The 21,240-nt window shown below is 37.4% G+C and overlaps 1 protein-coding gene across 1 annotated transcript in view; it reads right to left on the bottom strand.

The window, feature by feature from the left end:
• CAMKMT (calmodulin-lysine N-methyltransferase) overlaps positions 1-21,240 on the bottom strand; it is a 217,507-nt gene that overhangs the window by 191,400 nt on the left and 4,867 nt on the right. The window contains exon 3 of the mRNA XM_017811780.1: positions 10,434-10,498. Within this exon, the coding sequence (XP_017667269.1) occupies positions 10,434-10,498 (65 nt within the window). The remainder of the gene's footprint in view (positions 1-10,433; positions 10,499-21,240) is intronic.

Genomic DNA, 21,240 nt, shown 5'->3' with positions numbered 1-21,240 from the left:
CGTGAGTAGCAGGGAAAGGGAGAGGATTCTGCCCCTCTGTTCCACTCTGGGGAGAACCCACCCACCTGGAGCACTGCATCCAGCTCTGGGGTCCCTGCACAGGAAAGACATGGACCTGTTGGAGCGAGTTCAGGCAAGATGTTTAAAGGGATGGAGCATCTCTCCTGTGATAACAGGCTGAGAGAGTTGGGGTTGTTCAGCATGGAGAAGAGAAGGCTCTGGGGACACCTTATGGAAGCTTTCCAGTACATAAAGGGGGCTGCAAGAAAGCTGGAGAGGGACTTTTGACAATGGCATGTAGTGATAGGATAAGGGGGAATGATTTTAAACTGACAGAAGGCAGGTTTAGATTAGATATTAGGGAGAAATTCTTTACTGTGAGGGTGGTGAGGCACTGGAACCTGCTGCTCAGAGAAGTTGTGGATGCCCCATCCCTGGCAGTGTTCAAGGCCAGGTTGGATGGAGCTCTGAGCATCCTGGTCTATCGAAAGGTGTCCCTGCCCATGGCCAGGGAGGTTGGAACTAGATGACCTTTAAGATCCCTTCCAACCCAAACCATTCTATGATTCTATAATGATTCTATGATAATTGGGCTCATCATTTCCAGGATTCTGCCTATTTCTTCTTGACAGTTCACACTCAACTGTTACAACAAAGCTCCTTAAATACCAAACATAGAAAATTCTCTTTATTCTAAAAAAAAAAAAAAAAAAAAATTGCAAAGAAACAATTCATATATGAAAACACAGAATTTTCATTAATTATTCTCTCATCAGCAGTTCAATCTGATTCTAAATGAGCCTTGCAGAATTAATTGGCATAACATTCCTTTCTGTTACGCTGTCACTTACCCTAACAAACTATAAAATGTGTGCCTGTATACTTTAATATCAAATATTTACCATATCATTTTCTGAAGAGCACATAAATAAAATCCTCAAAAGAATACACTATAATAATTATGAGGAAATACATATTTGAAATAATGACAATCACAACAAACTTAAAGCACTTAGATTATCCCTATCAATTTTTGTCTGAAATTAACTACGTTATTGTGCTGTATGTGCCCTTAACAAAACTAAATATTTTAAAATCTATATTATATATGTTGATTGCTATCATAATTACTTTTGCCTGCCAAGAGAAAGCGTGAGGTATTACAGCTTCTGGAGGTTAACGTGGGACACATGCAACTGGTTGCTACATTATGCAAACATTTACATTGTAAAGCATTTATCAGTTACACAAAGATTGCAATGAATGAAGTCTCTGCTAAGTAGCTGATCTTGAATATGTATTCAATACTGCTACTGTAATTTAAGTTTTTTTCAATGCTAGGTATGACAGCATGTTTTTAATTCTGGAACTGGAAGATTCAGTGGAAATGGGAAGGATAAATACTTCTTTTCAACAGGTGCTTTGAAAATAAGGAAAACAATTCAACAAGAATTTTACCTGAGCAAACAATTAGGAGGCATTATTTGGACAGCTTCCAAAAGTTGTCCACCTCCGCCTTGATTCGTATGATTCTAGTATCTTAGTGGATACTTGTTTGGTTTTATTTCTTTAAATTATGTTGAATTCAAAGACAGTATATTTTACTGCACATTTAAAAATTAGTATAGTGATCTCTGTTTTTTAAATGCCAAATCTAAGTGACAATTTTCTTCTTGTGTATTTTAATCATTTTGTGGATTCTTCTGCCTTTTTGAATAGCTATACAACTTTAAAAGGCAGCTTAAAACCATTGGAGACCGTTGCCTTTTGCTACTACTACCATTTAAATATAATTACTTTTAAGTCAAGGCTTACAAAGCTGTTTATATTTGAATGCTCAGCTTTCATGGTAAGGAAAAAGTCTGCTTCTTCATGAGAAAAGTTACAAAATTCCTCAGGAGTCAGCCTACATATAACAAAGGATAATTTAATTGAACAAAGGATAATTTAATTGCTGCATGCATTTGTTTTTAAACATCATAAGTCCTTTAAGTTGGTGGCTATATGTCAGAATTTCTTTAGAAAAAACAGTAAAAACTGTGTTTTACAAAATTTGAATACAGCTCAAGAAAGTGACAAATATCTTACCACCAAAAAAAAGGAAAAAAAAAGAAATTGAACACGAGCTTCAGTTTACTAAACTAAAGAGAGATGCACAAACACAGTCCTTGTTATTAATCCACCACTACCACCCTGATAAGAGATATTTTATATAAATAGTTGACTTCTGGTTTCAACACTTTCTCACAGATGTACGTTTGAAAGCAATGTCCACTAATCTCAATGGGTAAAGAGAGAAACATTACAGTACATAAATACTGACAATTCACTGCTGATTACCAAATAACTGCACGAGTCCAATCAAAACCAATCAAAACCCATGCACATAAAAATATTTCCTGAGACAATCTAAGATTAAAACATCTTCCTCTGCTACTTTAACCTAGGAAATAATCATAGAATGGACTCAGATTCACCTGCCAGTAAGCAAGCCTCTCCCACAGGAGATGTGCAGCTGCACACGCCTTCCTCACAGCGAATTTATATTTGTTAGTTTTCCACAGAAAACATAATGCATGATTTTAAAAGCAGATTATGGGTGTGGACAAAATTATCATATTCATTCTTAGCAGTAATAAAACCTCCTCTGTCTATCTGGCTAAGCTCATTTTTTACCAGAGTCTTTAACCACACACACAAAAAAAAGGAAATATTTTCTACTTTGGGAATGTCCAATTAAATAATAAATGTATCTATAAATTGGCTCAAATTGCCATAATTTAGAAATGAGAACCAAAATACAGCCAAAATAAGGACCCTGTATACAAGCTGGTTTCTCCTATTAAGTTTTATTATGAAGATATTCCAGCATTTTTAGCCTGACAGAATTTATACTAAGGTGCTGATTCATAATATGGCTTAAGATTGCACAGTGTTTTAGCTGTGTGAATAGGTAAATTTTATGGAACTAGGTATGAGTTTACGGTGAGGCACACTGCTGTGTTCAAATTTTGAATTCACAGTTACTGGCAGTAGGGTTTTTTTCTGACATACTATCATGAGGGATTACCCAATACATTTAGTAATATTGTTTCTTGCCCTGTCCAAAAGGAGCTGCAGTGAGAGAACACACAAAAGCTCTGAGCCCATTCCCTTTGCTAACTCAGGTGTGCTGGCCTCCCCTACTTTCATGAAACTACCTTGTGAGTGTTATAACCATTAGACTCATGTCTGAAACCACATAAATTCTACACAAAATCTGCAGCTGCCACACAGGAGTTTAAACAAACAAAAAAAAAGTTATACCTTCCATACTTTTTGACAGACACAGTTGAAGCACCTAAATAAAGGAAAGGATTTAAGACTGTGAATGCACCAAGTTAGGAACTGAAACTCCAAAGAGAGAGAGAGTTAATGACACACAGGTCTCAGAGTGCCAGCTGTGGTGAATTCCAGGCCATGCCATTATGTGTGTGGAAACACCTCCTTACCTGAAGGAGGACAGATTTTTACTGTCACAGAATCTAAAGTTCAGTTCAGCAGTGCCCAAGTCTCTTTTCTGACACAGCTCTAAGCCCTTCAATTTTGATAACCCAAGTGGGTGGCATTTAAAATGAGAAGGCACTCCTGAAAATTTAACAAAGATCTTACAATAAACATACATGTAGGAGAGGTTAGAAGTCAGGTCTGCTAGTGGCCCTCTACATAGCACCACTGTAAGATGTTTTGGTTCTCCCTCCCATTTCTAACCATTTGAACATCTGTGTAACAAAAAACAGACTTATGAGACTTCCTACCTCTAAAAGGGATCTAATATTTTTTTTCACAGACGGGATATGGTGTGCATTAGCCAATACTCAAAGTAGTAGTTTTGTTTGAATACAGTTGTGTGAATTAGTCCTGAATGAAATTGAGCCTTTCACCCTGACATTTTTGAAAGAAGACACGAGTTAACCCATTTAAATATGATTTTTTAAAATGAAATACAGAGCAACTTTTAAAAAGTTCTCCAAAAAAACTTGAAAAAACAACCTGTAAGTTATGCATGACATTTCAGTTGCATTTGTGTGGAGAAAATAAAGAACTAGTACTGTCCTTGCTACCTCCACACTACAGCCCCAGATGAGACTACAATAGAATACAGAGAAATGCCCCATCTGATGTGCCAGTCAGATCCCATCAGCAGCTTTGTGTGGTATCAAACAGAAGGCAGCTACTCAAGGATGCACTCCAAGCATGGCATTTCTCAAGCAGGTTTTGCACTTCATGCCTGTTCTTTTGTGAAAAGCAGCACTGAAAGCGTGCCTAGAACGTGGCAAGTAAAAGGAATTGAGAGAACAGAAAGAAAAATTGCAAAGAACCCTGCAAGTTCCACCCAAATGGCCACAATCTACTGCACATCAAACTCATTTGAAACTATTTATTTCAATTATGCTCAAATTTGAAATATTTTTAGAGAAAACTCTACAGTGCATTAAAAGACTAAGCTTAATTAATAACACAGCACACCTTATAGGGATGCTTACCATTGTTATCCTGCCCTATCTCAATTAAAAAGGTGATTAAGATAAGCTATCTAATGTAAAAGTAAAACCCATGAAATCAATTACAATAATTCATACTCTTCTCCTTCTACCAATCTAATTTAAGGTGTTATACCATATCTTCAAAATTTTAACTAATTTAAATCAAAAGATCCAACTTCAGAATACTTTCAGAATAGTTTCAAAAATACTTCAGGTCAACACTAATGCATGAAATCAGACTACCACAAGTAGTACACTTAGAAACCTATTTATGCCAACTGATTAAGACAACAGATCTGGATTTCTTCACCTCCCACTTCTCTGAGGTGGTGCCATGATTGAAAGTATAGGCACAAAGATAATGTTTGGAATATGTAGAAGGAAAAACATTGTCTAGAGGAAACACATTCCTGATCAGAGTTATGATTCCTCTTTTCAGAACAGAAGATTTAGTGAGGAAAAGCCAAATAATTTCAGTACTTAAAACAAACAAATCACTCTTAAAACAAACAAATCACTCTGTTTCATCAGAGACCAGTTTCATAAGAACAATTCTGGTAGCAAGATTATTTTAAAAGGTGCCTGCTTCTCCTCAAATACTTATTTTCTGCTCTATTCCATATGCTTTATGTTGGTCATGTCAATGTGACTACTTGGGACGATGCCACAAACTGAATCAGTGGAGTGAATCGGAGGGGGGGAGGGGAGGGAGGAAACAGCTGTTTTTTCTTAACCCTGATTATGAAATGTTTCATTTAAAAGGAAGCTGCAGAGTGAATAGTAAATTGTAGGTATCATAAATACAATATTTCATTCAAAACAGCATGTATCATTGCTATTTAGACACTCTTCCAGTCAATTTATTTTCTGTTGAAGGTTTTCAAGAGTGTCTGAGGTTCTGACCTGGTAAACAATTTCAAACTGCCACACCTATGGAATGAGAGAAGGCTCAAAAGACAATGAGAGGCAGTTTCTTTAGGTGAGAATACCCACTGAGTCACAGAGAGAGAGGAAGCATATCCAAGTCGGTGTGCCTTTCACCACTGAAAATAAGATGTTTACTCAAAAAAATGGGGGAAACTTCCACAGCAGCACCCGAAAAACACAATCTGTTCCCTTGTTGATTCTAGGTAACGTTACATGAAATACAGGAGCACCTCTGCTGCCACAAAGGATGCCATGCTATGATTTTCCCCAGGTAACTTGATGGCATCTATCCCTCCAGGCATAATAATTCAGTAGCTGACATGATCTCTCCATAGAGGAGCTCACCTACCTATGAGTCATGCAGTGAGAGCTCTGAAGAAACAAGTAGCCCTCTAAACACATCCTCATATACTACTACCAAGAAAGAAGGCACTCCTCTCATTCTAGTTATTTGAGAGCAAGGCAGAAAGAAGGAAAGGTTCTTTGTTTTAGAATAGATTTTAAAATATTTTTCTTAAGTAAATTAAGAAAAAAAAGTGACATGATTACAAGTTTTAAGTAAGCATAATTTTAAAATTAATACAGTCTGCAAAAAAGTGCAAACTAAAAGGAGAAATTTTTTTCTTTTCTTTTTTTTTTTGCCCTTGATACCTGTTTCCAAAAAATGTGATGTGGGTCTAAAATTTAAGAAAACTTTTTCCCTCTTGTTATTTTCTTGAAAAGGGAAAAAAACATTCTCCAGTTTCACTAGCTTATTTACTTGGGGCAGAACATATTAAAATTTTAAAAAAAATTCCAATATAAAATTTGTTGCAGAGACTGGAACTTCCAAATGTAAAATTAGCACAAACAAACCTAGTTCTAAAGATGTTGAGTAGGTGTTTTGTAGTAGTAACTATATCCAGGAAACTGGGCAACATTTTCCACCAATAAAACTCAAAAAATAGAAAAAAAATCAAGAAAAAAGTGAATACGTAATTCTATTTAAAGCTATACTATTTACAACTACCTCAAAAGGAAAGCTTAAGTGTTTGCAGGATTTACTTGCCTACAGAAACAACAATTTTGGAGTATATGCCTGGGTAGCTCTGTAACTGTAGCACCCTCTGCTGCTCTTTTAGTTCTAAAACATATAACTGTACACTCAACCAAGTAGAAAGAAAATAAAATGAATACGTGTTGAACATGTTGTTTCTTGAAAATGGTTATATTATTAACTAATTCTATGTGCAGTTTACAAGAAAGTGTTTTGTTATTACATATAGCATATTTGCAATTTTATACTACTTGAGCATTCTGGACTATCTTGTTTCTGTGTTAACATCAGGTAGATACTAAGTGAAAATCCCAAAACATGCTGTATTTCATTTCTTGAAATTCTCCTTTACATACTCTGTAGCTTGCATAGGCTGGTGGCAATTAGTAAAGAGGTTTATATTTTGGACCTTGATCATTTCACTTAATTTAAATGTATACATAATTTAAAATTATTACTTCAGAGACATAGTCATACAAGCACTTCAGTCATAACTGCTTCCTCCCACTTGGAAAGGCAAAGGAAGGTGATAATCTCAAAAGCTCATCCTTGTAGACTTTTCCTTAATTTTTGGACAGTTTCTTCTGCAAGAATGAATGTGGCATGTGGCTCCAAGGGCCAACTCATGCTGTCCCACAATGCCACCACTGAACCTTCGGCCTGGGATGCATAATTTCTTTTAAAGGACTATCTTAGGACTAGAGATGGTGTCAGGATGTACCACCTTTTTAACAGATGGCATATTGTTGTCTAAAATGAACAGACTGATCCTTTCCTTCATTCCAGTCCTCTTTTCCCTGCCTCCTGTTTTTGCATAGAATCAAAGCTGAATGAAGTGTATTTAGCATTGCATCCTGTCTGTGTGGAGAATTCATTTAGAGTTTTCATGTGGAAACCACTCTCTCACAAACAAGAGAGGAACAGGAGAAGAACGAAATTTCACATTTTTCTGGGAGAGGGAAAGCTAATCGCAATTTATAGTGTGAGTTTTCATTTACAGTAGCAATCCTACAGTGAAAATGCAAAATCTTTTTGAAAAGGACAGAATACAAGTGTACATACCAAGTTTGAACGAGACATTGTACAGAGGCAATTTTCAGAGCTAACACTTGGGACCCTGCAATACACCATTTAGAGCTACTGCAGCTGTCTCCACTTTTGTCCTGAAGTCTTACTGGTATAAAGCAGTGCCTTTGGAAGCAGTCATGAGTATTCCTCAAAAGCTGCTTATTGATATTTTATATAATGCTGCCAGCTAGTGGCACATCTTGTACTGAGTTGATACCTACTGGTAGTATAGGAAAAGTGGTATTAACTAGAGTTTGCTCTACCACTTTTCTTTTGATGGTGTATGGTGATATGGCTGTTAAAGACAATAAGAAGAGAGATCAAAATGTGAAACAGAAAGAGCATAGAAATGCTCCATGAAAGAGCTTGTTTTAACAGAAAATACTTACTAGAAGAAACAAAAAAACTTCCCCTAAAACCACACAAGCCTTGTTGTTTGAAGCAAATTATTATGTTTTAAAAGGATGTAATATGCAATGTGTTTCAGTTTTTACAACATCTAATCTGTTTAATACACAATTATTTCATAATCTAATATTCACTAGCAAAACATTAATCTTGCTGATAAATTTGCTGTATCACAGCCAAAACAAACACACAGAAAACTAAAATATTTACCTCTTTTCTGACAACTCAGTCCAAATAGTTTAAGTGAAGTTTAGTGCACAGTACATAAATTCTAGCTATGCAGTGTCCCAAAAGAACACTGAAGTCTGTAATTTTTCAATGTGTCCCCTCACAGAGCATGCTGGGGTGACAGGATGTTCAATACTGGCTAACTCTGTTAGTATTAGGTATTAGAAGAAACAATCTGATACTGCTAAAGACCATTTTAGAAATATTTGGGGTTTTTTTGGAGTAGGTTATGATTTGATAATACAAAGTTCTTATAGAACACTATGGCAGTTGTAAAAAATAGTCAACCTAATTTTAGAAATAAAACAGTAGTTACCTTAGCAGGTCAAAGTAGGTGACCCCTCTATCATTTCCACGGTGGGTTAACACAAAGAGAGTCAGAAAACACACAGGAAAAGGTTGAAGAAAGAGACAATTCAAATCAAGTGACAATGGGAGTGCAGAGAAATTCAGTCAGATATGAGCCAAATAGAGCAGCTCAGTAAACACATGGTTGGGGGAACTTTACTATGATGGTGTGACAAACACATAGTTACTCTGGCTTGGACACAGAACATTTATTCCACACAGGTGGCAGCAAAAAAGTATGATTATTACACTCCAAGCTAATACTGCATGCTGCCAGAAGAAAACAATTATACCATTACCCTTACAGAGTCTAATCTAGAGTGCATAGTAAAATAGGCATAAATCACCAATATGTAGATCAATACAGATAGACACTTATACATAAAGACATTTAAAAATGGGGAGCAGTGAATCTGGAAATGACTTAGCAAACGCTGTATATAATGGCACAGCATGAACCCTCAAAGAAATACTGAATACAAAAGGACAAATGTGAATCTTTGTACATACAAATAAACAGTAAGAACTACAAATGTCACATTACTCCTGTGTTAGCACCAGTTGTGTGCCTATTAGAGTGTAAGTCTTGTTCTACCACCTGCAATCAATACGAAAGTAGCTGAAATACTGGAAAAAGTTAACGGAAGAGCTGACAACACACCTATCAATAGGAAAGCATATGAAAACTTTAGTGGAGTAAATTATTTGTGTTAACAGGGAAATTTGTGTAGATTGAGCACAATTTAAGCACTCACACAAAGAACAAAGATTGAGAGATCATGTTAACATGTTTCACAGAGTAGGGTACACTGTCCTGATCTACTGTGTGAAGCACTTCTAAACACACACACAAAATATTTTCTCTGCCATTCAAAATAAATACCCAAGTTGTTATCTAATGAACTAATATAACAATATTTTTTCTGAATCCAAAGCCCTATTTAAATTTTTTTCCTAATTATTTCACTTTACCAACTTTACTGGTATATTTGAAAACAAAAAAAAACAATCAGAAAGATAAGGCAGAATAATCAAATAAGAATGATATGTATATAATTATATAACAGTAATTACTCATCACATCAAAGGTATTTCAATATTATTGCTCAGCTTATTTTCCACAGTCTAACACAATTCTATAATTCAAGTCCATTAGTAGCATAGATAATTTTATTAATAAGTATACTGAAGCAGAGCCATACTGGGTCAGACATTGATGGCCCACTTACAGCTCATCTTGTCTCAGGTTAATGCAGCCAGTAACTGATGCTTAGACAACAGTGAAAGATCAGGACAAACCCATCATCCTACTGCCCCATTAATTCTCCTAAGACCCAACACTTCCTAAGCCATAAGTGATGTCTTTAACAGCCACAGTGAATTTTTCCTGCACAATTTTTTTCCCCTTTTGCTTTTCTGAATTCATGTTTTAGGAACCAAAACATTCTGTGGGGAGCAATTTCACAACTTGACTGTGTGTTTTCTTTTGTGTTTCTGTGATTTGAGTTTATCCACTGCAAGCTGGAAGTGCCGTTGTTTGCTTCCCATGTTCTCGCACTGTTGTTCCCCACACAGCTACTGCTGGCCAAAGGCCAACACAAATCAATGGGCTCAACTAATTTTTTGTCCAACCCAGTTCAGCTGCTCTAATGTTCCCACCACAGTCACAGAACCAAAAATAACCTGCACTGGGACGACCTGAGGGTGTACCCACACAAACAACTGTGCTAGGTAAACCTGTAACATGTAAAATATTATGGCACCTCTGACCACAGTAATGGAGTTTCTCAGCTAAACAAAATGGTTATTGAAGGCTCATACAGAAATATTTTACACTGATGCATTTAGACTTCTATCAACATAATACTGTCTTTAAATAAACAGTGACTTACAGACATTCCCCGTGTTGTCAAAACTTGTAAGAACATCTTTAACATTTAAGAGACCACTGTGAAATCTGGAAGAAAACATAAAAGAAAACATAAATTGTGATTTTACCAACATGTAAACAATTAAAAAAAAAAACATCTTGTCTCCTCATTCCCTTCTCACCAACTCGTTCACAGTGAACTAGCAAACAGGTACTACTGTAGCCACCAGGGGGAAAACAAGGGGACAAACATTAGTTTTCAAAGTCCTATCACTGAAAATCCATGCATCAGGAATGTGTTTCTCAGAAACTAATACCAAGAGGAAAACATTTCCAAGGAGCATCAAATTTTATTTAGTTCCAGAAGTCAAGTACAGAAAATAAAGAATTTTGGTAAAGCTTTATCAGCAGCTTTATTTCCTTGAAGAGGAAAACCAAAAGACTATTTCTAAGCAGCAGCTGTACACACATTCCTATTTTCTCCCACAAAAGCAAGAACACTTAATTAAATTAATGTGAACAATTAAATTGATTAATGTGTTCAGTGAACTGCATTTACTTTGGTTTTACATTTGCATAACCCAAGTGAAATAAACATTCAAATCTGGGGATAATAAATTCATTAACTAAATTTCGCACATCAACTGCAAATTTTAGAATACAGCGAGAAAAGCACTAACAGCAGCAGAAAGAATATACACAAAATTTAAATAAAAATTTACATGTTACACATATCAGGTCAGCTGCATTCACACATATGCACACAAAGCATCTAAATTTCTTTCACCTATTCCAAGATAACCTAGGCCAAAATGAAAAAAATATTAAAATCTTATGCTTCACAACATCAGATCACACAGTTGTTTCACAAATGCATTAAAAAAATCTGAAAATAATTCAGCAAGGCAGTAAAATAGAAAAATACAGTTTTTTAAGAGTGTTTCAAATATAGCTTCTAAGGCTGTTTAGGAGCATCCTAATTGGACACACTAAAAAAATTAATAAATCAAACAATTCTAGCACCTACAAAATTAGTTCTCATTCTCTCTGCTTTTTTTCCCTGAAGGAAAAATGTTGTAAGAATGGAAAAAAAAAAAAATCGACCTTTTTGCAAATAAGAAATTGCATATTTATTATTTAAAAATCCACTATTTATAGCTTCTGATAAGCATGAACACAAATTTTGAGAAGAGAAGCACCAAACAGCAACTAGACTAATTCTTAAAAAAATGAAAATCAAATGGAAATCAAGTTAACATAAACAGGGGCAACAAAATACATGAAAGATGTTACAAAAGATTCAACTGGATATTAATGATATTCTCCCAGCTACATAAAAACAAATCAAAAATACATTCCTTATGTGCAGTGGAAGCTTACAAGAATTCTGATGGGTCATGTGGATTTTAAATGCACTTTTTCTTCCTCTTTTTTGCAAGTTTGTTTTCAATCATATTGGACAACTGATGCACCATGGCTAGTTCAAGGGAAGTGACAAGAAAGCAGACAGGATCCGTAGTTCTACCAACCACAGAGCTGCCCTTTAAATTCTCCCTTGCTGAATCCTAAGCATCCTACAAACTCTGTAACTGTGCATATGTCTGAGGCAGTTAAGGTCTCTCAGACAGCTGTGAATGTCTCATCTCTAAATGAATGTAAGATGGGGGAGGGACATGCTGACAAAGTAAAGAAATATTTTAATCTTTGTTGGCATGCAGACTAGTCTTGAGATAGCATGCTTTGGTTTTGGCTTTTTCCCCCCTCAATTTCTTTATGTACAGAGTTCATATATAAAAGAGATTTATCATGTAGCTCTCCAAGTGAAGCAAATAAAGGTAAGGACAAAAAATTTAGTAATCTAGTATCAGTAGTTTAACAGAATGCTATGAATAATTAAAACAGAAGTAAGTGAAGTGTCCTGGTCTAGAAAAGAATACAATTTGTATGCTTCAGGGTCAAAAAGCAGATAAACACAAAAAACCATAGCTTGTGGGGTCCAAGTGCAAACACAATACACTCCAGCCTTTGCTCTGTTGGTCTCTAGAGGCACTTTGCGCTGACACCCTTCTCTGGTTCCCTGCAATATTCAGTCTCTAACTCTGTTTCAGCAACCTCCTTCTTGCTTTCACAAATATAATTCATGGCAATTACAGAAGTGAGACATAATCTAATGACAAGAAGCATCCAGATTTGCTATGGGGGACATCCTCTTCTCCTCAGTCTTCCAAAAGCCCACTCCACAGTCATCATGAAATGGGACAGGGTTTGAATTCAACAGCTATGTCCTTTAGTCTGGTCAGCTTAAGAAACCTGCACTGAACAAAAGAAGGGAGCAAGCCCTATCTAGACTGAGAGGAGTAGCCACTATCTCAACAGTGATTGGATAGCAAATCTGCCCTCATTTACTCCAAAGCTCACATCTCAGGTCCGAACCATATTATCTTTATGGACTATGTTAAAACTACTCCACATTAGTAACAGCTAATCTTATGGAGTCAATTAGCATGATAGGAAAATATCTCTTTGTATTGGGACTGGCTGAGATGGAATTCACTTCCCCATAGTAGCCCTCACAGTGCTGTGCTTTGCATTGGTAGCTGGAAAGGTGTTAACACACCAGCGTTTTGGCTACTGCTGAGCACAGCATCAGCACTGTAACATTCCTTTCCCAGTTGAGGACAAGATTCTCGGAGGGGACAAAACCAGGCCAGTTGACCCAAACTAACCAAAGGGATATTCTGTACCATATGACATCAGCTCAGATATAAAAGATAAGGAGAGGAGCAGGAAGAGGGGGCACTTGTTATTTACATCTGCCTGCTGAGCAACTGCTATGCATGCTGAAGCCCTGCTTCCCAGAAGTACCTGGACAATGCTTACTAATGGGAAGTAGAGAATAAACCTTGTTATTCTCCTCTTCACTTTGTGCAAACTTTCTCTTTTGCTTTAGTAAACTGCCCTATCTCAACCTACGAATCATTTTCTATCTTATTGTCTCTCCCCCATCTGTCTGGGAAGGGGAATGATAGAGCGGCTTGGTGGGCACCTGGTGTCCATCCAAGGTCAACCCACCACACTCTTCCTGCTGATAAAGCTTTAGCCTATTCCAGGCTAAAGAAGAGGCATATAAATCCACTGGTAACCACTTAACAGTTATGGAACCCAAGCAGTGAGGAATTGATCATAAGCTCTCTTGCAAACAAGCTTTAGGACTGCGGGAAGAAACATGCCAGCAGCTGATCTACTTGTGAAAGGAAGAGCTCACGGAAACACGCTTCCAAACAGCAATAGCCACATGTTTCTCCATTTGGAGGGCTGTATTTGTAAAGCCTCCAAACTCTGCACCAGCTATTCCCCAACTCTCTTCCATCACAGATCTTACTCGCACACTAAAAGTTACTTGCACCTGCAGATACAGGTATTCTCTAACTCCAAATTCTGCCATAAGTACCATGCTACTCAGTCCTGCACCTATAAACCACAGCTTCTAGTTTGGAATCTGCTGCTCTGAACACCTTCTCAGCAGCTCTGTAACAGCTGCTGCTTCGCTGTCCCATCCCATCAGCTGCTCCTCCATTACCAAGCCCAGAGAAAACTGCTGGGATATGACACATCTCATTTCTGTGGCTGCCTGTCATAATCACAGCTTTCCACAGTACTGCTAACAAACTGCCCACAGAGAGTCTGTAAGTGTCATGTGCACTGAATTATGGAAGTCAAGGAAAGGAACCACAGAAGCTTGTAGTTAAACCCCAACCCCAAATTCCCATAAATTTCCATAGGCATTTCAAAATACAAAAGAACATTAGTATTCAGTGCTTTGGAATATGTGATGGATGTTGTACAGTTCAAAGAAGTTCAAAGCCGTGATTGCTGAGATCAACAAAGTACTTCAAACAAGCACAGGTAAGCATCAGGGAGAAAGTGAACTTCAGGACAGCATGGTTAATCTGATTCACAGTGTTCTTATAAATCTTCAAGGTACAATAGGCAAAAATTTCTATGGCTGAGGTAGTGAGTTATAGAAGACAAATCTAGGAAAGAGAAACTAAATCAACTCATGTTTCTCCCGCTTCGAAAGAAAGCAAAATTCCTTACTCTGGACTACACATAAATCCACTTTGGATGTATAAATAAAGTCAGAGAAAGATAGAGTGTGTTCAGTCTTTGAAATATATTAATGTTCCTTCCTCTCCAATTCAGGCAACACAAGTGGCAGACTTTTACATGTATTTAAAAATAGCCATAGACAGTAAAATAAAAAGAGCCTTCAATAGCTCCCTATTAAGGTATGCTTTTCATCAACCATAATGAAACAAAACTAAGTTTCTTCTTTTATATTATTCTTAACTGAGTAAGGACAAATAATACAAGTAAATACATGCCTATACAAAACTTTAAAAATCTACAAAGACTAAGACAGAATACATTTCCACATAATATGGGAAGAAAAACCAGAACAAAACCACAGCATACCACCATACACTATTAACCTAGATACAAACTAAAAGTACAATATTGGTGAAAAATGAAAGACAGAATAATAGTAAAAACATTACTATTAAGGGTCCTTTACAAAAAGCCTTGGTGAGTATCACCATTAAATGTCACAGTGGTCCACTAAGAACTTTAAATTTATCTACAAAGTTTGCTATCTGAACAGATGCTTTTCCTGGGCCAGAGCACAGCAGAACAAGTCAATTCCTCTTTCAATCCAGTTCTAGACTGCAGCTTAATACAGTAAGAAACCAAACCAATGCATCTTTGACTACAAATTCTTGTTACAAATACACATGTCTTGGGCAATATGATGGAACAGTCATAGCTTGATAGCGAATGAAAGAAATATGTTGCCAAATCACTTTCTATCTCTTTCCTAAATTTCCAACTCCTGTGGCCAAGCCTTTGTGCTGCTAAACCCACACATTGTCTCTTAGCATGCAATAAATGGAAGAGAGCAATTTTATCACATCCACAGAAATCGTCTATAAGAAGTAGGCAATATTCCTTGAAATCTGCTTCCCTTCACTTACTTTAGGTCTATTCCTAAAATAGTCTTTAGAACTTCAAAATGTTTTTAGCAGAAATATCCAAGAGGAACAACCAACAGAACTCAGTCCAAAACCATCTTCTAACATACTACTTGCCACAGACAAATAATGTGCCCCTTATTTCTAAACCAAAGGTCTAGAATCATCTAATAATGTCTTTCATATTTTTATCTAAAGGTTCATTCATATTCAGAATAAAGGCATGACATCTCGCAAAGTACACTTAGCACTCTTTACAAAGATTTAACCCTTCCTGTAAGCTGCTGATACTGTTCTTTTCAGTTCTGCACTTTAGTATTGGAAACAGCAAATGACTGATCAATAGAAAATATTTTAACACAGAAACAACTTATTTCTTCTCTATTTTCTTAAAATGAGCCTACAATTTAAAAGCAAATCCATATCCTGAAATAGAAAATTTGAAGATATTGATTGCTCCTTTTTTAACTCTAATAAAAGAATAATTTTCCTGTCTAAAAGACAGGCACCCTCTCCACAGGGAGACACTGCATCTTTATAATCTATAATCACTTCAGTGCTAAAACTATTCGTAACAAATTTAAATTTAAAAGCACACTCCTGACTAAGAATAGAAAGATTTAGAAATGTAATATTAAATAAATATTTTTAAATAGCCCTACTTAATATATCTTCCTTTCCCTAAGGAAACACATATTCAACACATGCATAATTTTTTAACAGTAAAGTGAAATACCCCCAAAGTTAAATAGGACTTGAAAAAAGCTAACAAATACACATGAAGGTTGTATGAATAAAAACATTTTTTGATGGAGAACAGATCCAGAAGGTCCCATAACCCAGTGCCAGCAGTAGATGCCCAGAGCCTGGATAAGGATCAGAGATCAGGAGGAGAGCACCTGAAGAGCAGTACAAAGAATTCCAGCCACTCCAGCCAGTAAATCAACTTCACCAGTGGCCCAACTTAAATGCCTCTATGCAAGAGGCGTGGGAAATAAACCAGATTAAAGATGTGTGTGTGTCTGCAGGGCTGGGATCTTACTGGCACCGCAGAGATGTGGTGGGATGGCTTCTAGGAGTGGAGTGTTGGAATGGAAAGATACAGGCTCTAGAGGAAGGGCAGATGGGGAAGATGAGGAGGCAGTGATGCCATCTGTGTCAAGTTGGAGTCCATGGAGCTCCACCTGAGGATGGATGAGGAGCCATCCTCATCCTCCGAGAGCTTATGGTCAGGATTAAAGGGAGGGCAGAGATGGGTGGCATTATACTGGGGGTCTGCTACAGGCTGCCAGGCCAGGAAGACCAAGTAGGTGAAGCCCTCTACAGACAGACAGGAGCACCCTCTCATTCACAAGCCCTGGTCCTCATGGGGAATTTCAACCACCTCCATATCTGTTGGAGGGACAAAAGAGAGGGCATAAAAAATCCAGGATGTTCCTGAAATGCTTCCTTCTCCAAGAGGAGCCAGCAAGAGAGGTGCTATGCTGGACTTTATTCTCTCCAACAAGGAGGGGCTAGTGGGGAATGTGAATCTCAAGGGAAGCCTTGGTGGCTGTGGTGGAGTTTGAGATCCTTTGGGCAGCAAGAAAGGTGCACAACAAGGTCACTACCCTGGACTTCGGGAGAGCAGACTATCTGGCACTGGGACCAGTGCTGTTTATCATCTGTGATGGTGACATGAACAGTGGGGTCAAGTGCATCCTAAGCAAGTTTGCCAATGACACCAAGCTGTGTGGTGCCGTTGACACACTGGAGGGAAGGCATTCCATTCAGTGGATCCTTGACAGGCTTGAGAAGTGGCCCCATGCAAACCTCATGAAGTTCAACAAGGCCAGGTACAAGGTCCTGCACCTGGGCCAGAGCAATCCCAAGCACAAGTACAAGTTGGGCAGAAAATGGACTGAGAGCAGCCCTGAGGAGAAGGACTTGGGGGTGGTGGTTGCCAAGAAGCTCAACATGACCCAGCTGTGTGCACCTGCAGCCCAGAGAGCCAGTATAGTATCCAGGGTTACATCAAAAGCAGCATGACCAGCAAGTTGAGGGAGGTGATTCTGCCCCTCTACTTGGCTCTTGTGTGACCCATCCAGCTCTGGGGTCATCAGCATAGTAAAGACACGGACTTGTTGAAGTGAGTCCAGAGGAGGGCCAGTGAGGTGATCAGAGGGCTAGAGCACCTCTCCAATGAAGACAGGCTGAGAGAGTTGGCATTGTCCAGCATGGAGAAGAGAAGGCTCCAGGGAGACCTTATAGCAACATTTCAGTACTTAAACAGGTTACTTTTGACAAGGGCATGTGTGACTGGAGAAGGAGGGATGGCCTTAAATGAAAGAGAGGAGGTTTATATTAGATATTGGGAAGAAATTCTTTACTGTGAGGGTGGTGAGGCAATGGAACAGGTTGCCCAGAGAAGTTGTGGATGCCCCATCCTTGGAAGTGTTCAAGGTCAGGTTGGACAGGGCTCTGAGTAACCTGGTCTATTGGAAGGCGACCCTGCCTATGGCAGGGGGCTGTAACTAGATGATCTCTAAAGTCCCTTCCAACACAAATAATTCTATGATTCTGTGATGACACCTGTAATGAAAATACCTTTTTCCATATTAAACTCAGAAGAAATTTCACTGAAAAGGAGGTCTATATTTTCACCTGAAGACTAGATTACTTCGGTTTACTCTATCCAACTCTGAATGTGAAACCTGCAAAAAGATACCAGCTTGGACTGAACACATCTACATTCTCCATGCTAGACTAATATAAACATTCAACCTGATTCTGAGGCTGATTTCCTGACAATTCAGGGATTTATTTTTTAACTAACATTAATTGCAAACAACACTAGAGAGCAATTTCATGTACATAGCCACTCAATTCACAACAAGACAAAGACTTAGTGTGTAGGAATATCAGATACTGTACAAATCCAAATGAGGAAAGACTAATTGAATGAGATTCTGGATTATAACACAAGAAATTAAATTTTGAAACACCTTTCACTGCTAACAAAACCCCACACTCATCAGACACTCCTTTTGATATCCCAGAGCTACTGTGAAGCTCCTTAGTACCTATACAAACTTCAGGAGACCACTTTCCAACATGTATTATGGGTCTACATTTCATAAAGCACACTAAAGATCATTGTTTAACTAAAAGAGTTACAGGAATTTCTAAAATGAGTCAATGATATCGTCATTTCAAGGATCTAGTCAAAATGGTATACAAATTCAACTTAAATTTTTGAAGCAAAAATTGCCTTATATTGGTGCTTCTGACTTCCTGCTTTGGAAGATTTGTTTTTAAGAATGGTCCAAAAAATAAACTAGTGACAGAAAAACATGGCATGATCCCAAATGTGGATCCAATCTGAATTTGGTTCGAAAAACAGCAGCTTACTAAAACAACAAAGTTCAGAAAAGCATGCACATGACTGGTAGTTCCTCTAAAAGCTTCTATTTGCCTGACAAAGTGGTCTCAAGTCCCTCTGGAGCAGTAATTCCAGCTAGGTCATAGCATATCTGAATATACAATTTGATCAGTTTTGATAGCCCTTGAACTGATATAGCTTGACCTTTATACTCTTTGCCAAAAGCCACTACCAACCTTATGAACTTTCCTAAGTATTTAGTCTTGTCAAGATATTATCTGACAACCCTTTTAACATCCAACATATGCAATGAGCTCTCCCAAGAAGATGCTAATGCATAAGGAAAACATATGGAGATGAAAATTCGAAAGCACTTTTGTCAAGATTTTAGAGGGGCCATAGCAATATTTTTTTTCCTCACAAAAAGATACATAAAGGTTCTCCTATTCAAGCATGCTGTTCTGGATTTACCTGACTGAAGTTATTGTTAATAATGTGCTCTTGTTAAAATTGTTTCTACTGTTTAATATTATTATAAATAATATTTTGTCAACGGAAGGAGGAAAATTAGGGGAAAACTGTCAGATATTCAGAGAACCCTTAAGCTTCCAAGACATGATCAGTTCTCAAAGATCCATGAACACTTACTCCGAGACTTCTTATCTTCTAGATATGTAAGTTTTCAGCAATAAGAACTGTTGCTCTATTATGTATGTTAAACTGTTATGCTTATCTCCTTAAATTACTGCTTCTGCAAAAACAGGGAAGAAACCTTATTTAACACAGATTCAAGGTAAAGAGGATTTTTTTGCAGGCTATTTATACTTTTTTCCTGGCAAAATACACAGGGAGTATTTTCTCCTTCCCTTCTTCACCATCCTGCAATATTCTGAAATAATTATTATACTCTATCTATTGCCACTGCCTTAGTATGGAAAAAACATTTTAATACAGAAGAGTAAGTTCTGATCATTATTCCTAAAACAATCAGTGATTATCATTTTTCTAGGTCACTGAATATCTTTTGAAAAGGAACAAAATGCAGGAAAACATAAAATAAAAATTCCCACCAGAAGACAATATTCTTTGCAATATTCAGTTTTTGAAAGGCAATGTGACTCTGCTGCAGCACAGAAACTAAACACTTCCATTGGACAAAATCAGAGGAACACAATAAAAGAACGCATAAATAAACATTTTTTTTGCAGTCTACAGTTTGAGCTGTGTCCTATTATCAATGAAGCCACTATTTTTTAGGCAAATACACAATACAAAATGAAATGGTGACATAGGAAGTGGTGGAAACAGAAGTACACAACTATCAATGGAGAGCAAGAGCAGCCTGACATTGCTTTTGCGCTGTCAGCACAGGTGAACCCTAGCTCATCTCCTCCTTTAAAAGTCTAGAACTAATAAATCAACCAAGTGACACCGAGTGTTGTAAACCGTGGCAGTGAACTAAGGAGACTGACTGCAGGAGTTCAGGGCTACAGTGCAAAGGACTGCAGCCTTGTTCAGCCCAAATTCTACCTAAACACTGTGCGTTTCCTATCACCAGCGTGTGCCTCTGAAGACCTAAAATCAAGAAATAAACTGCACAAAGAGATTATGTAGGTTGTGAGCATTTGAATTAGTACATAGCATTCCCTGGCAATTTAGAGGAGAAGTTTACACATGGAAAAACACTGCACCTACTTCTATTACAAACAATAGTATTTTTCAATGGAAAAGTTATCGCTTGAACCCTTCTAACATCAAAAAGTGTAATCTCAGAAAATGGAAAATTAAGACTTCATAAAGCTCTAAACAATTTTGTACTTGACTTTACACCCAGATGCAAATTTAAAATGACCTGCATGTAGCATTGTGGGGTTGGTTTAGTTTGGTTTGTTTTTCTTGTTGTTTCATTTTATAACCTTGCAAAAATGTCACAGTTTAATGATAGCCACTTGTTTGTGTTAAATCTTAGTTTCTACGATTGACTTTAATTTAAAGGTCCCAGGTAAAAAAAAATACACTTTTTGACTCGAGTTCTCCAGAACAGACTCCACTGTGCAGAGAACGCAAAATCCCACACTCTCAGAGAGCCACTTAGAGGCTGCAAAACAAGTATCAATTTAGGGGTGCTTAAGTTACTGTTGCAGTGATACCTGTTAAGGCAAAACCTAGTGGTAGATACATACAAAACTGAACAGGGAAAAGAAGAACAAAGTAGAAGAAAAGAAAATAAAAAAAACCAAAACCCCCACAAACATAGCAATCAATGGGACTTATAAACAAAGCTACTGGGAATCAATTAACGTTCCTTGAGAGGGTTTTGCAGAGGTGGGAGGGCCAGGTTTCTGTGATTTTGTTTGTTTGTGTGTGGATTTTTTTATTGTTAGTTTCTTCAACACAAATATCTTTGTTTCTTTGACCTGCTCTCATATAAACCAGAT

The sequence above is a fragment of the Lepidothrix coronata genome, unplaced genomic scaffold, assembly GCF_001604755.1.
Source record: "Lepidothrix coronata isolate B3197 unplaced genomic scaffold, Lepidothrix_coronata-1.0 Scaffold33, whole genome shotgun sequence".
In the NCBI taxonomy this organism is placed as follows: domain Eukaryota; kingdom Metazoa; phylum Chordata; class Aves; order Passeriformes; family Pipridae; genus Lepidothrix; species Lepidothrix coronata.
The sequence above is the reverse complement of the archived record's forward strand: the minus strand, read 5'-3'. Positions and strand labels throughout refer to the sequence as shown.